The sequence below is a fragment of the Aplidium turbinatum genome, chromosome 7, assembly GCF_918807975.1.
Source record: "Aplidium turbinatum chromosome 7, kaAplTurb1.1, whole genome shotgun sequence".
Taxonomy (NCBI): domain Eukaryota; kingdom Metazoa; phylum Chordata; class Ascidiacea; order Aplousobranchia; family Polyclinidae; genus Aplidium; species Aplidium turbinatum.
This window is the reverse complement of record NC_137478.1, coordinates 19,819,948-19,837,048: the sequence shown is the minus strand read 5'-3', so window position 1 is coordinate 19,837,048 and position 17,101 is coordinate 19,819,948. Positions and strand designations below refer to the sequence as shown.

General features: G+C 39.4%; 2 protein-coding genes across 2 annotated transcripts; both read right to left on the bottom strand.

The window, feature by feature from the left end:
- Positions 1–2,113: 2,113 nt before the first annotated feature.
- LOC145774700 (uncharacterized) lies at positions 2,114–5,992 on the bottom strand. The gene is made up of 15 exons (XM_082585992.1): positions 5,908–5,992; positions 5,796–5,836; positions 5,564–5,726; positions 5,368–5,463; positions 5,179–5,295; positions 4,938–5,084; positions 4,716–4,811; positions 4,458–4,574; positions 4,221–4,387; positions 3,944–4,093; positions 3,565–3,781; positions 3,211–3,486; positions 2,996–3,149; positions 2,460–2,709; positions 2,114–2,285 (listed from the first exon to the last, which is right to left on the bottom strand). Exons 1-15 carry the CDS (start codon positions 5,925–5,927, stop codon positions 2,179–2,181), a joined length of 2,118 nt encoding a protein of 705 aa, XP_082442118.1. The 5' UTR covers positions 5,928–5,992; the 3' UTR covers positions 2,114–2,178.
- Positions 5,993–6,468: 476 nt separating this feature from the next.
- LOC145773818 (zinc finger BED domain-containing protein 5-like) lies at positions 6,469–6,855 on the bottom strand. Its single transcript, XM_082584946.1, has one exon. The coding sequence runs from the start codon at positions 6,853–6,855 to the stop codon at positions 6,469–6,471; it is 387 nt and encodes a 128-aa protein (XP_082441072.1).
- Positions 6,856–17,101: the final 10,246 nt, after the last annotated feature.

Here is a 17,101-nt window from a genome sequence, read left to right as displayed (position 1 = left end):
TTTTCCATTTCTTCATTTATTTCTTCATACAAATCCTCTATTTCTTCATCATCATGGTTGTTGGTGCATATATCTGTATTATTTGCATAGAGTATTTATTGTTAGTTTTTATTGTGAGGGAAGCCACTCTATCAATAATTCCTTTTATTTCTGTAATTTTGTGTTGTATGCTTTGATGGATTAAAAAACCGACCCCTTTTGTTGAAGTATCTCCCCCTCTGGTGTAGAGCATGTGTCCTCCTCCAATCTGCACCAGATGCTCTCCTTGTCTTCTTGTTTCTGCTAGACCAATTATTTGCCACTTCATCCTTGTTTCATTTAGCTCGTGTGTTAATTCTAAAAACCTATTTTCATATTTTAAGCTTCTTACATAATACGTAAAGATGTAGATTTTGGAAACCCGGAGATTCTTCACACCCTCTGCCTTTCGGTTGCCGGGGACTAAGGGCCTTTTTGAATGTGTGTTCATTTTTTCATTGTGGGTTTGAACTTTTACTCACCACGCTGGTTCAGTGCGGGTTGGTGAGTGCCTGCAACTTGATTAAGCAGCAGGGCTATGCAACAGGTGTTACAGGATTACATTTTACCTGTAGCAGATCTGCTAATGATCATGACCTGACCATGCATTTATATCTACATAAAACAGGCCTAATCAAGGTTTATACAGTTACCGTACAAAGCAGAGTCTATACATGTAAAAGCCTACTTTCCCTGTGCAAGAGTACGTTTTTGCAAATGTTGTTGTTTAGAAGTGCTGGAATCATCATCAGCAACTGGTTGCATCTGTGCTTTTATAGATGGTATGGCAGATTTTTTCAAAATATAACGTTTGCTCAAGCCCATTTTTACTTGAGTGGTGTTAACAAAATCATCTGCAGTGAAGAGAACATATACAACTAGTTTTGTATGGCCCACCCCACTTTCGAACACTTGAAGAAAATTATTATGTCCTAGCTTAGTGGTAAATTTCTGTCTTTTTCTCTCGTTGTTATTTTTAACAAATTCTAGTCATTGTTTAGCACAACTTTTCTCAAAAAATTACATCTTCCAATTGGCAGTAAAACTACGTTTCGCTGGAGTGGGAAATCAAAAATTAAATCAATTCTCATTGGCTTATTAAATCACTCTTAGAAAGTTAGAAACCATCTTCTCAAAAATTCAAAACAACTTTCCATTTTCATTTTACTACGCTGAAGAGATCGGAAGATCGAAACACTGGCCACTGTCAGTCATTACTTTTAAACAGAAATAAAAAGTCAAAATGTCTTGACATTATTTTTAAACAAATAAAAAAGAGTCAAAAGTCATGTAAATTTCACTTTGCGTGAAGCTAGATGTAGGCCTAATTGAGGTTACTGCTATTTCTTTATTCACTTGAAAAAAACTTTAACCTTTTTCCCAGCACCTCGTTTGGTGGGAAAGCGTGAATGACAGCCCATGGTCTTGTCACTGACACTGTCACGTAAACAACAATTTGCGGGAATTACCTCTACCATAAATTAAGGGTAGCCTACCGTACTGTTTGTAAGATTATTTGTCAGATTAGGACAAATCAAAAATTATAGCCCTACATAATTTTGGAAAAACTGCAATTTCAATCGAATTGATGCGGTTTGATAATAAACTCATCCTATTTGGTCTTAACCTGATAACCTGTCAGGATCAAACGATGGATAAATAACAAGTCAAAAAAAATTAGCTCGATGCTGACTGCAGCCTGTAGTAGGATCACACAATGAATGCTGTCGTTCAACTGCCATGTTAAGATGCCACACGAGGCGGAGTGATCCAAACGCCTATTTCTGTAGGTATGAAAAGATTTCTAAGCACATCTTATACGGCCTTCACAAAGAATGGAGTGATGCCGCAGGGCCTGCTTTAAGCTAGTGGCTCCTACACGCTGGATTCACAAGCTATGACAACTTCAATTTATTTGGCAGTCATTAACCCGATTTATGAAGTTCGACGTGAGTGCAGTGCCACAAGCCTGTGCAGTCGTTACGCATCTCAAGTTCCTCAGGTTCTATAAGTTGCCAAGAAAACCAATTACTGGCTCGGCAGTTGTGCTTAAATTAGCAGACAAGTAGGCTGCAGACGAGTTAAGATGACAAAATAACGTTGGTAACTTAAATTTATTTGGCAGTCACGTACATTGACACAATGCGAATACTGAACAGTTCAGGGACTAGAAAAAGCCTTTCGATAAAAGAGCACAGAAATCAAAAGCACAAACGCCAAGAAAAGCAAACCAATTGCTAAAACTGGAAATGTGATGCTCGAGTCTCCTGAAAACAAAGAAGTGTCTGTAAAACTACGTCACGAAAGACAGATATTGAAAGTGAAGCGACATTACTACTGGATTTATTTGTTACGCATCTAACTTCCAAATTTAAGTGAAAACGGCCGTTTTCACAGCTACATTCTACATTTATGGCTACAAACGGCTACATTCGACAAACCTGATGCAGAAGGGGACTTGGCAGCAGGATGCAAACGAAATTCCGTTACGCTGGTATTGGAAGTGACGAAGATAGGCTCGCTTAAGTCGGAGTGGAAGGACAATCTGTCAGAGCCGTCGTGGGCAGAGGTTATGATAATAGGACCCACAAAGCGATGGATGTCGGCCCCATGTAACAAATCTGAAACACCGACCGATCGCCTTTGAACATTATCGCGACAAACATTGTAGGTAGTTCCATCGGGGCAACCCTGGTGAAAAAATGGAAAGGTTAGGGATGCTTAAGAAATTTAAACAATGTAGCCTATTAATGTTGTATGACATAAAGCAAAGTGTGCAAAATTGTACGAACGAAACCAAAGCAACTGCACGTTATTATGTCACTGAATCTGACAGTAGGCTGCTGTGAAATTGGAATGTCTGACTGATGTAAAGTGAAAGTAGTGATGACTGATCACGCAAGTAAATCTTCTGCTGCCACACAAGGCAAGTATCCACACGATTTTAAACACAATAGCAATCATGGCAAAAACATACGTATGGTTCCAAATTAGCTCTGTTGCAGAGAACCATTCGAACGTGGATGTAAAACTCCGTACAGCCGTTGAGCCTAGGAACACGGAAGGACATGCAGACTGATCGATCACTTCGTCGACCAAGAAAACAATTCAATTCACGAGCAACAGTGCAACTGGAAAAAGACAAGCGTTAACAGAATAGTAAACAGGTACAGAAAGGTAAAAGAAACTCACCCTTCCTTCAGGAGCACACGATCGGTAACAGCGCGGTTGGAAGAACAGGAAAGATGGGCATCCATTACTTCCGCCACGAAGGACGACTCCCCGTAAAATCCAACTGGTGGATCAATATTGACAGAAAGGTGAAGCGTTTCGGCGACGGTGTAGATAGCTCCGTGGTTGACAAGGAGATTGCGAGGACAAACATCTTGGCAGGTCGAAACCTTGCACAGAGAAATGGAAGTTCGGGCAACCATCTCTCCAGAGATCTGAGGTCGAGGTTCGTCAACCCTGTGCAAAAGAGCTGAGGTGTCAATGCGAACAAAATTTGATGTAGGCCTAGTGAAAAAGCTTGTAATGGGAACTTACACTGGTTTCAAAGCGGCCACAATGGAGTACTCCTTCTGGTAAGAACATGTAAAGTTCACAACAGCTCGGGGTAAATCGTACAAAGACGATGGCTTGTTGTTGACCCAAATGTTGTTGCTGTAGACGACGTCTCGGCCCGGACCAGAAACCAAGGTATTGCCGCAAAGCGTCGAAAAAGCAGGTACCGTGATTACATGCAGCCCATTGGTGGAAACGGCTGAAATGGAAAGACCAAATGTACCATAACTACCTCAGTGCAAGTTTAAAACTGACAGCAAGGCATCGCAAAATGAAATGCAAAGCAGGTTCAGTAAGAAATCTACAAAAAGGTTAAGTAAACGTGAATTGGGCACGAAGTCGACGGCAAGGATTGGCATACCTCTGCAAAGTGACTGCGTGGAACCAGCACCATCGAGAGTGGTTGACATGTAAATGGAAGCAGTAGTTGAAGCTCCAGCGTACTCTTGCAAAAATGCCGAAGGAATTTCAATGCGAATGTTGTCGTCATTGCAGAAGACCCGTGGAGGACCTAGAGGCACAAACGATATGGCACATGCCGGCAGGTTAAGAAACGAATCTATGCATCGTCTACCAATGACTGCCAACCATAGGGCTCAAGACAGAGTAGCAGAAAATCACACACAAGACTTCCAAACCTATGTCACAATGTTCTCCAATGTAGCCTTCCGAGCTGAGGCAGTAGTAGCCAAATTCGTGCATGCAGGAAGGGATGCACCGACAGTTGGAGGACTTGCTGCATTTATTGGCTAAACATGCGTTAGTTGGATTCGAAGTGGTGGTAATCGTTGGAGTTGGTTGGCAACTGAAAAGATGAATGAGCAAATGGGAAAACCCGAGGACATTGTGGTAAACGTAGCGAAAATGAAACTTACTAGTAACCTCCGCCAGAAACCGTGATGCAAATAGAAGTCCCAAAACAAGGATTGGACGAGCATCCAGTGAAGGTGGTTTCGCAGTGGTCCCCATGTACATTGGCAGGACAGAAACACCTGAACACGAAATCGAAAAGCGTAGCACAATGCCTAAACGGAATAAATTCGTGCGGACCACAGAAAACAGAAACGGCAACTAAACTTGACCAACCATGAACAATGGCGACGGTTATTGCGCGAAGCGCATGAAGCACAAACCTGTCGTTAACGCAAGTACCCACTCCACAAACTCCTTGAGGACATCCAACCAAACTCAAAGGGGAAGATGGGCGGTAGCAAAGTGGATACAATTTCCTGTAAAGACCGAAAAAGTAAAATAAACTAAGCGGCAATCGCCCAGGCATAAGAAAATCGGAAGGTGTCAATTCAGTATGCAAAACAGATAAATTAGAAATTTCACACGACACAGATGCATCCTACCCAGAATTCGGAGTAAAGATGGTACAAGTAAAGCCATCGCTGCAAGTCACCCCAATGCAAGCGGTCCGAGGAACCAATGGCTGAAGAGCAAAATGACCATTTGCAACGGATGGGATGTGACCAATTGGAGTGTTACGCATCATGCACCTGAAACGCACAATTGAAAGACAAGCACGAAAGACAGCACTGTCACTGAGCAACTGACATGCAAATTCTAAAGCAAACAATGCAAGTGTACCACCTGTGCTTGCCTCCAGGGAAAGTGACACAAACTTCTTGGCGCCGACACGGATTACTTAAACAAGGAGTCCAAGTCTTCTCGCAGTTGCGTCCGTAGTTCCCGGCTGGGCAGTAACACCTGGAAAAAAGTAAAGGTGTTCAGTGGCAACGAAAGACACAATTGAAACCAGCAATTCAAACAAAATCCCACCTGTCATCCATACAATGTCCACGGGCACAAACAGCTTCATCACAATCGATGTTGAAGTAAAACAATGGATCGTGACACAAGGGATAGAAATTGCGACTAAAAAATAAGCAAAAGATCAGGGTAACAAAATCCAAAGCCAGTCCTCTAGCAAACAATCGCAATAAAAAGGGTGTCTCGGCATTGGTAGTTACCGTACCTATTGTCAGGCTGAAAAGTGTAGCAATGGTCAGTTCCGCAATCAACTCCACTGCATATGTCAACACCAGTTGCGTCACCGTAGTTTACCACTGGTATTCCTGCTTTCGGAGCCATAACGTCACCAAAATCCAAACGGCTAGAATTAGTCGTGATGTTCACACCTAAAAGCGAGATCACTAATTTAGCAAATGAGCAAAGTTAATATGAAAACGTTTAACACTGTACTTTACCTTCAGACAAGTCAGCCATGCACCAAAATAGAACCAAAAACCTGAAAAACAACAATCATTAAAATGTGGTCAGCATCCATGCATGTCATCCGATGTTAAGTCTTTTACTCACATAGAACTAAAGCTGTCCATTTTTCACCAAATAGAAGCTGCAAAAAAACCTCAACCACACGCAAAACATAGTAGAAAAATCAATAGTGAGATCCAGCTTTTGCAGCTACTTTTAAGGCGCACACCAGCAATCACCAGTTTCTACTTTTCGTGTCATTAACGTCGACACAGTTGGCTTGGAATTTACGCCTCAATCTTTTTCATTTCTTGGAGCATTCTGAATCTAATTTTAAGTGATGTTGAAATGACGTTTCTCCATTTTATCACCAAGTTTCATCAATTGACTTTAAAACAAATGTGGGCTACAAGCTTTCTGTCAACGGTATGGCACCTATACTATATACTCTATAACAGTGGTTCTTAACCTTTTTTCTATCAAGCCCCCCTTCAATAATGGTCATGTGCCTCGCGCCCCCCCTAGATTTTAAACAAGTATCATACCAAACAAATTGCATTTTTGTCTGTTTATTGTACACATCAGTGAGATACTTGACACTGCTTCTTAGCGACTAGATTTTTAATGCGAGGTGTAACTCCAGAGAGTGAACAACGTAAGTCTCCTTCAACTCTCAGCCTGTTTCTGTACTTTAGTCTTGATAGCAACGAGAGCAGAAAATGCAGCTTCACAAAGATACGTGGATCTAAACATTGTTAGAATTCGAAGAGCCCTAGTTGCGATAAGAGCGTAAACAGGAAGGTAATTAGCCCAGAACGTCTCAAGTTCCAGTGCTTTGAAGTCTTCTTTAGCTGTGGAGTTGAACTTCATCTCAAGAAACTCCTCTTGTCCTTTTTCGAAAATATCAACTACTTTGCATTGAAACGGGTTTCTGATGAACTTCCAGGTTTCACGCTTCTCATCCAGATCTGGAAAGTATTTGATGAACTCCGCTTTCAATTCATTAAGGTGGATTTCTATTTGTTTCTTCAACTCAGACTCAAAAGTTACCATCTTTGAGAGCAGAGTCCAAGTTACTGAAGCTCGATGGATTTCCTTGTTGAATTCGACTCTTCCATAGGTCGAGTTTGGCTATAAAAGTTCAAATGATATCATGATGCTTAATGATGCTATAAAGCAAGAATTACTGAATACAATATAAAACAAGATAAAATGCAAAATATGACGAACAGCATAGGTCCTAGGACATTAAAGTAATTAAAAAAAAATTGAAATTGTTGTAAAACTCGCGCCCCCCCTGAGAGATGCTTCACGCCCCCCTGGGGGGGCGCGCCCCCCCGGTTAAGAACCACTGCTCTATAAAGTATATTTTTGTAAGACCTTCACTTAAAAAGCTTGTTTCCTCAAACATTATCCTGTAGGCTATAGTTCTGTAAATTCATGGTTTTTGGGCTTTCACAGATTTTCTTCTTTGTTTAGGGAAATTTATAAATATGTTCATGAATGCCATTAACAGTATAAGTAAAAGGCTTAACAGATAGAGCCTAATCGAAAAAAATCTCCCTGGTCAAACATTGTAGCTTCGACCAGCTGAGTAGTTTCGCCTTCAGGTGCGTCTACACGACGACTGTTTTCTTGCTTAAGCTAGACAAACTTCTTGTTTCTTTAAGTTAATCGCAGTTTGTGCCGCTTACTTTTAAGAAAATGGGCGAGTAAGCGAGCCGTCGAGAAAAAATACGCTCCAGAGCGAAAAACTGGGCGCTTAAGTGAGTTCTCTTGCTTAGAAATGTTTTTCCCGCCAAAATCTCAGGTCTCCTCTCAGCTCAGTATCCAGACAGGGCAGGGCGGTATCGTTAAAGGATTTCGTTAAGTTTTGATCCCAACCCGTTCTTATTAATGTTGCGGGCTGAACTGGCGGTGACCGTACTCGAAATAGCCCATAGATAGCACAATATTTTCCAATTTCAAATCCAAAACAGGATCTCAGCAGAAAACCATTGCCATTGTGCACTGGGTAATAAAAATAGCGGAGGAATGATTTTGCTGGTTGTTACCAGTCACCCACGCTGACACGAAATTCTGTTTCCAACATTTCAACCTCACTGAGGTGTCTGAATGCTTCAATATGCAGTAAATTGCGGGTTTGCATCCTTCGCTTTTTGCAGCATTTTTTACACAACTTCTGGGAAGCCATGACTGAAAGACGGCAACAACTTTAAATGGTTAAAGAACAGTCAGTTGCTTAGTCTACTCTGCTGTACTTTAGAGCGAACTGCTATGCTTTGGCGCGAACTTTTTAAAACGTGACGTCATTGGGGATTAGATACTCACGTGACCGCGATTCAAGCGAGCAAAATCTTCGTCGAGGTTGCCAGTGTAGACGAAACGAGCTTAATCACTAGCTTAAGCAAGAATTTCTAAGCAAGAACACTTTCTCGTGTAGACGCACCTTTCGGCTCTGGTGCTGGTAGATCTGAAATCGATTCCAGGTCGGGTCAACCGATAACTTTAAAAAGACTAGCCTACAGATTGTGTTCTTTCTTGCATAGCGCAATGAGAATAAGTCGGGTAATTATGTGATGACATCGTAAACCTGATATAAATTTAAAATATGCCCTGTCGCTACAAGACCTTATAGCTGTTGTAAAGCGACAATAAATAAAACCATAACATTATTATTATACAACCCGGCAAACATCCTTATGATATCGAGCATTTTAATAATATAATTACTGTCGGTCATCGGCTGCGATTGTCCTTGGGCTCAGATTTTAGAGTGCTTGCACGATGCCTAAAATGTCGGTTCGACATCTATCTAAAGCGTGCGGTTGTGCCTTATAAATAGTATATATATATTTTTTGTGATCTATTTCCCCCAATGTTGGGCTACCACCAATCATAGGCTAATGATGTTTGTCTTCAACCTTTTTCAAAGCCATACAACAAGTTTTGTTTCTTTTGCTGTCCACAGAGCATGTTTGAAGCTGGACGCACATTTAAATCATTGATATGTCATTTAATGGACATTTGTTTGTTTGTATCTATGACCAGGGTCGTGTCAACTGCCCCAATATCCCCCGGCTGGGGGGGCACGGTTGTTAGGGGCCTACTCATTTTAGTATGTCTAAGGTTTTTTTACTGTTTTAAAAATTAAACAATACTACAGAAGCTCGATAAATAATCCATAGCTAATTAAATCATGCAAGGCGGTATTTAATGCTTTCCAAACCCCTGACTAGCGGCTTAGCTCTAATTAGGGGCCCACAGTGTTGGGTGCGATAACTCATTTTTCAGTTAAGCGATAACGATAAACGAAAAATGCCTAAAGCGATAACGATAAACGATAAATCAAAAAAAAGTTAAGCGATAACGATAAACGATAAATTATCGCCGATAATGTCCGATAACGATAATTTTTTTTCTTGATTAACGCTGCCCCATTCCATGCAGCACGAACTGTTTTCATCAACATGCCGAAAAATCGAACATAATATACTGTAAAGGGACAAAACTTTTGTATGCATAAATAGAATCGCAATAGCGGCAGTGGGTATCGAATCTTCAACCTCTTGATCCAGAATCAAACCACTGAGGAAACCGCCGTGCTTATAATTATACCTTCAGATACCAGTTGGATGCTTTTATCAATTGAGTTACACTGCCGCTTACGTGCAGTAGGCAAAATAATTAAATCAAATGAAAATACCACAAAAAATTTCAAACTTTGTATTTTGCTTTCTGCTTAAAGGGCTGTTTACAGCAAAGTCACAAATAATTGAAAAAATTCTCAAAAACGCAAAATGCTTGAAAATTTATCAGTAATCTTAAGCGTTATTGGTGGTAAAAATGTGCATACTGTGAAATCCATCAAGCTTGTCAAATCAGTCGTGTTTGTTTAACAACAATAACATAATTATCGTAATTTACTGATAATTTCAGATAATTTTTTTTTGTTTTCTTTGTGAACACCATCATTAAAGCAATGGCAGAACGCTGAGTTGTTGAGATAAGAATTACAATGTAGGCACTGTATTAGTGGGAATAAAATTATTTGATTGAGATAGGCTATGTCGCATAGGTAGGCTACAGTAAATGAGAAAGGTTATACTGTATTTAGCATAATTTTACCACGCAACTCAATCCGCCTATTGTCATGCAAAAACTACTACAAGATGCAAAATATGTGATGTCGGTCTGCATGTTAAATGCTTCAAGCAATATCATATTCCGCAATGATTTCTTTCAGTGATGTTATGTTACTTTGCTAATTTTCATCTTCATATTTTTTGAACTTTCATTTCAATGAAATGCTCGATAACAATAATGGCATGACAAGACAAGAACAAGACATTTCCCATTTATCACTTTGAGCGATAAGTAAAATGTAATAACGCTTAAGCATTACGCACAAGAAACTTGTGAAATTTGATAATGGATTTGCCTAGCGTCTTATATATAGGACGGCTTTTTCCTCAAAAAGTACAAACACAATTAGGAAAAAAATAATTGTGATATGTTTTTTAGGTCATAATTATGCAATATTTAAATTTTCCAAAAATTTTTTTAAGTACTTTCACTTTCGGCACAAATGGGTTAACTTTTTAAGTTAAATAGCACTTATGCATTCGGTTATTATTTTTGGATTAAAGTTATATCGCCAAGCTAGAAAAAAATTGATCTTACAGTCTATAACCGATCTTGTGTTGTTATTGTGTGTGAATTTTGTCTTTTAATCTGAGTTTGTGACGTAACCGCACGTCTCAAGGCAAGTTCTTGCAATTTTAGTTAATCTACTCATCTAAAGATTTAATGCGCTTAAAACAGTAAGTTTCATGTTTTGACGAGAGAGATTTTATTTTTTTACGACAATTACTAAAAACTAACACTTTCCAACGAAAAAGAAAACACAAGAATGAAATAGTTGATCGTGAGGGGGCGCGAAAGACCATGTTTCCGATGTAAAAGCGGCCTCGTATTGCGACACTTTCACAAAACACTTGCCAATTTCTTTCGCTTCGCTTCAAAGGAAGTTGTTCCGCCTGTGCGCTTACATTTTAATTGTAAAATTCACTCGCGATTGCCCATTGCAGCAAAACAACAAGAGACTTGTTGCATGCATTTCATTGCATTGCAATTTCCAACTCTAAAATTTATTGTGTTGTCAGGGATGTCGCTGCAGGGGGGCGTGCCCCCTCCCCTGATAACGACCTGTGCACACACACTTCAGGCACTGAAGAAGAACTGGTTTTAATTTTAGTTTCATTAACTAGGTGGCTATAGTTAAAATATTACTTTTCATGATCTTTCCACTTGTGTGTTGATCCAAAATAAAATTTATCGGCGATTAATTATCGGCGATAATCAAATATTGCCTTTGGCGATAAACGATAACTGAAAAAATAATTGAGCGATAACGATAAGCGATAAAAATTTATCGCCGATAATTATCGCCGATGAATTATCGCCGATAATGCCCATCACTGGGGGCCCACTTATACTTAGTTCGTGCAGCGTTTTTCGACATGTAATTTTTTTTTTTTTCCATTTTTGTAAAATTTCTTCGCTTGTTCAATCATATTTCCTTCATCTCGATAATATTGGGCAAGCATAGTTGGGGATTGATAGCCTACGAGGAAGTGAAAAAATGTTTGTGTAAAAAAAAAAAAATGATGCAATATTTTGAAGTAAACACTGCTCACTCAAATGGCCTAGTTAATTAATAATTAAATTAATAAATTTCAATGTGAATAGAGATAGGTTATGAAGTGAAAATGCTATCTGTGAAGGTGGAGACACCTCAGGTAAAATTTTCAAAGTTTGAGCTGCCTGCTGAAAGGCAGGCCTAGGCACTTAAGGCTGTAAACTATAGTCTACAAACTTTCAAAAAATAGATTATTGAAATCCTTCTGTGGTTGTAAATAAAGAAATTTTGAAATGGTAGACTAACTTAAATTTTAAACAAAACTTCTACTCAATCCAATTTTAATTTGATGAATTTGTTTACACCTACAAAGTGTGCATCTTGATAAAAAAATATATATATTGCTCCTGACAATGCCTAAGACGTGACCAAATCAAAACTATAATGTATTTGTCTAAATTTTCTTGGGGGCAAGCCTCCCACACCCCTTTTCCGTTTTATTTATTTGGACATTAAGTTTTGCATTGCATTGTTCATTTATGTTATAAATATTACCTTGTTAAAACTCTGTTCCTTTCCCAACTTTTTTCGCGATCCCCTTCTGCATTGTAGTCATATAGCCTATTAACTATTTTTTCCGTAAAATCTCAAAGCCTACTCTTTGCTAAAATGGTGAATGTAAATATTTTTCCCATGTGAAAAGAGTTTGCCGCCCTAAACGCTTTCTGGTCCTATTTTTAAAAGCAATAAGTAAATATATTGGCCCACTAATGGATTTCGGGGAGGGGGCCGAGCAGATGCCAGTAGCCTACCGCTCAGTATTTAAAGATGCTTTGGAAGCTTTCACCAGCAAGCTTGATAATTGAAAGAGAAAGTCAGTGTTGTACGCGTCATTGAAATAATTTGACGGCGTCAGCGTCAGCGCGAATTACCTAAAAACTTTACGCCGTAAAGGAGTGCGTAAGCTCTTAAAGAAATTGACGGCGTCAGCGTCAGCGCTAATTTTTAGCGCTATTTTTTGCCAGCGTCTCATAAAACGGAAATATTTCAACCAAGTTCAGGTTAACAATAGCTATGAATAAAGAGCAGGTATTATGTTTTGAGACTGTATTGTAATTAGCTGCTCAGCCTATTAGTTATTTCCTTGCAGAAACACAAGCATTTCAAAACGTTTGTCTGACAATCTGCTGCGTTTGGGACGCATATTCAGGGGCGCCGGAGCGATTTTTGACTGGAGGGGCAGGAGTATGAAAAAGGGCACTTTTGTTGCTGAAAGGCCAATTTTTTTTTAAGTTTTAAGATAAGATATAGCAATAATGCTCATCTATCAGCTCATTATCGAGTAATGATACAAGTGTCCGCTATAGCCTACAAAGAACAATGGCACGGAAGGGCATCATGCTATTTTATAACTTAATGATGTAATATAACTTACTGTGATAGAGAATTTAGTGTCGTGAATATTATTTCGAGCAAAAATAGAACATTATAACTAGGCTAAAAGCGAATAGCATAAATTGTTATATTGCAAAGTGTGCAGTAGCTTACATGACCTTAAAAGGGCACCATTGCCCCCTCTTCCCTCCCCATCCACAGAAATTTGAGGGCAGGGGGGCATTCCCTCCCCCTGCTCCCCCCCCCCCCCCCCGCTTCCGGCGCCCCTGCGCATATTGTCCTTTCCAAGTGAAAACATGCGTTCCACAGCAGCCCTGGTTGGTATTGGCGTGTTGTATTTCAAAAACAAGTTGAAAACGTTTAGTCGGAAAGGTATCACTGTTCCAAGCGTGTTGTGATAGTTTAGCATGTATAAATCTTTCAACGAGGTCCACTGCACCAACATCGCTCTTTTCAGGGGCATAGAGCTCTTGAAATAAAGTATCTTCAACGTCCGCGATGCCATTCATGGATTTTTTCGCTTTCTCTTTCTGATCCCTCGTTCTCAATACATGGGTGATCACCATTTGGCGACCTTCTTCCGCGTGTATTCAGGGAGCCATTCCAACCAACGCAAAAGCCGGCAATTCGGATGAGTCGCGCTGGCCAGAATACATTGTTAAACCATAGGTGAAACTCTTATTGTGAAACGAGATTTTCCATGACAACAAAAAATGACGCTTAGCGCTTGACGCTTAAAATTGGCAAAATAGTTGACGGCGCTATCACTTCCGTCAACTGAAAAATAAATTGACGGCGCTAGCCTCAGCGTCAACATAAAGTTGACGCCATCAAATGACGCCGTCAAATTGACGGCGTCAACGTACAACACTGGAGAAAGTTAGAATGAACAATTGAATATGTTTAAGACAATCTTCTAATGACAGTGACATAAATCAATCAGTCTCTTCCAATCTGCCTTGAGCCAGCATGAAAACAGTAGCCTAGCCTACAGTTTGTAAATTCCAATGATATCAATATGTCAATGGCTCATGGATAGACTGCAGATAACCCAGGTTGATGCGCAATCTGCTTCAAACGGAGATGGCGATTGAATATATAGGCTACCGTAGGCTATATTGATGGTTTTTTCCTTGCATTTTCAGATTTAGTTTATTCAATGCACCAAACATATAACCAAATAAGCAAGGAATTAAATCCATTTGTCATCATTCAGCAATAAAACAAATTCCAATTTTATTTAAAGGTTAAAAAAATTAAGCTCGTCTCTGACCTCAAACACTCGCTTGGTAACGTTTCCTCTTGAAAGCCATCGAGTAGGCTACGATAGCCTCATGAAAAAGAAGTAGCCTAGGCCTACGTGATGGTTTGCATCCATGTCAGTGCACAGTTGTTTAAATAATCGGGAGTTAAGGGCTCCTACCTTAACGCTTTAAAGATCTGGTCTAGGCCAATCTGCTGGCTTAAAAAGATTTACAATCCTAAAACCAAATTTTCCCCTGAAAATTTCAAAAATTTCCCCTAGTGGGTAATTCCCCTCTCCCCCCCGGTTGGAAACCACTGCTGTAAGTAGTGATTATTGATTTAGACTACTTCTCTGAGGTGTTTATCTTCAGGAAACTTAAATAATGATATATCATCATTAGGCAACATGTTAAAGAACACCCGAAAACAGCACAGCAGCCTAGCCTATTTCACCATATTATTCTGAGTGTCAGCCAGGGCTACTTTGAATGGTCTAACTTTGGTTTAGTCTAACTTTGAACACTAATTTAAAAATCCGACTACCTATTGTAATAAGGCCTGTGAAAGGCACACTTTAAATTGCATTTCGCGGAAAACTTCATCAAATGATCGTTATGAGCAGTCCTTTCCGAAAATAGCAAAATAATGGTATTGTTGACAGTAAAAATTGCTTTGAGATTATTTTCTGAAAATTTACAATTTTTGCCGCCTGATAACAGTTTTAAGTGGGCTGGAAACTTTTATGCCGATCTTGGAAAGTAAAAGAGCTGTTGACCCGTTTTTTTTAGAAAAAGGTTTCAATTTTATTAGCATGTCGAGGATAATTGAAAACTGGATTTTGGATATCGCTCGTAATTTCGAAAGTTTTAGATGGCATCACTTTTTTAGTTTAGGTTGCCTAACTTTCAACGGGTAGGCACTTTAACAAGCAGATTTCTAATAATCCACGCGCGTATCCAATACAACCACGAACCAATGAGATGCTACGTTATCTGCTATTGTGACCATTCCAGCATTCAGCCAGAGAATTAATAATTATTTTGAACTTTGTTTGGTAATTACAGAAGAAAAAAGAGCTATAGCAGAGGTGGGAATCAAACCCACGTCATTGTAATGACTACTACCGCCCTAACCCAATGCGCCAAGCCAACCGATGGCAAAGCGATGATTTAATTTAGCTAGAATTTGCGTTTTTCCTTTATTCTTCCCAAACGCAATCTTGATGACGTCATGAAAAGCGTAGCTTCTGATTGGTTCGTGCTGGATTGGATATCTGCATGTTAACCGTATCTGTCACTGCTTCCTTTTGGCGTCAAAAGTTACTGGCCGAGACCATCAAGTCTACGTCTCTCTTATTGCTAATTACTCCGTCGGCTTATATCAAATAACAACGGGAAAAAGTATGCCGTTGGTCAAAAGCCTTATCTATCACTTCAATCAATTTATTTCGCAAAATATACGTGTATTTTAGGTAGAAAAGGTGATAAAGACTCGGTTTTTGACCTATTTTCGCCATTTCTTGGTCAAATTTCTCAGTTCACATTTTATTTTGAAAGTCCTCTTGCATAGAACACAGAATTTCATCAATTTTGTTTTTCCTTTTCTGTGCAAACAGTATTCCATGCACTTTTTGCACTACAAAGCAATTTACGCAAATAATAAATTACCTTCCTAATCATTGTCTGCCAGCAAAGAATGACTCATATCGCGTCAAAGACCAACTCCCTGCCCAGACAGCAAAATCGACATTGAATCAATGTAAAAATGACAAATTTTGCTGCCTGGGTAGGGAATGGAATTTTAGCGCTGTCGCGTAGTGAATAACAAACACAAAATGAAACCGCACGCTAATAGTAAACTGTCAATCAAGCTATTGAATATCAGGAAATTTCTTGCATTTTATTTGGCTGTGACAAAAGCTTTATTGTGAACATCACAATTATCCGATACCAACATAATCAGGATTAAAAGTTAGGGCAAGAAAAAAAAGTAAAAGTCAAGAAATCTCAGGTTTCTAGCGTCACTGCTTCTATGTGAAATTGCTGAATTAGCAGAGGGCGAGACCATAAGGTCTATGCCAGTAACAGATACGGTTAAAGTGCCTACCCTTTCAACGGTAGGCACTTTAACATAGGAGAGTTTTCCGTGCGAACCAGCTACCACCAGTGGCGCTGCCAGACCTTCAACAATGGGGGGGCAAAATATTGACAGTGCAAGACAGTAGCGTAGTCAGGAATTTTAAAAGGGGGTGTTGACGGCCGACGGGCGAAGCCCGATGGCGTGTTCGCCGAAGGCGACACTTAGCGGCGGGGGGTCTGGGGGGGCTTCCCCCAGAAAATTTTGAAAAAATTAATTTCAGTTTGGTGCATTCTGAGAGCATTTTCAACAAAATTGTGGGTATGAATATTCTTGTAAAATGGTGCTGTCCGGTGGCATAGCAAAAGGATAAGATCATGTTTTCTTCAGCATTTTTCGGAAATAAAGCTAAGTCTTTATGTTTTCTTGTTGCTAATTCCAGGCTGAGATATTTGAATATTTGGTATTGGCGAAACTCACTCTTTTAATGCAGTTTCGTTTAAAATTAGGCAAACTTTGTTTTAGAGACATAGGTTGATTGCTTTTTTTTTGCGAGATTATTGCAGTTTTATTATTTATCAATTTTCTCCTTGGTTCATCCAAAAAGCGATCTTATTCCGATAAGTCACTAACTTTATGCTTTAAAGTCAACCCAAAGTTTAGAAAATGTAACGTCATAGACGTCATACATCTTGATGAGTCTCAAACAAAAGGCTTTGAGACAATGAAGTTACTTTATTTCTGATATATGTCTATATCGGTTTTGTATAACGAATAGCTGTTTAGACGTTAATCTAGATCGAACAAGCGATCTCAGCAGTTACAGATGGCTTGCATCCTTGCACAATTTGACGTGAAATTACATCATAGGCTAAAGCTTTTCTTGCAAACAATGTATTAACATCCGTAAATTCAATTTGAAAGGTTGAAACCCCCAAACCC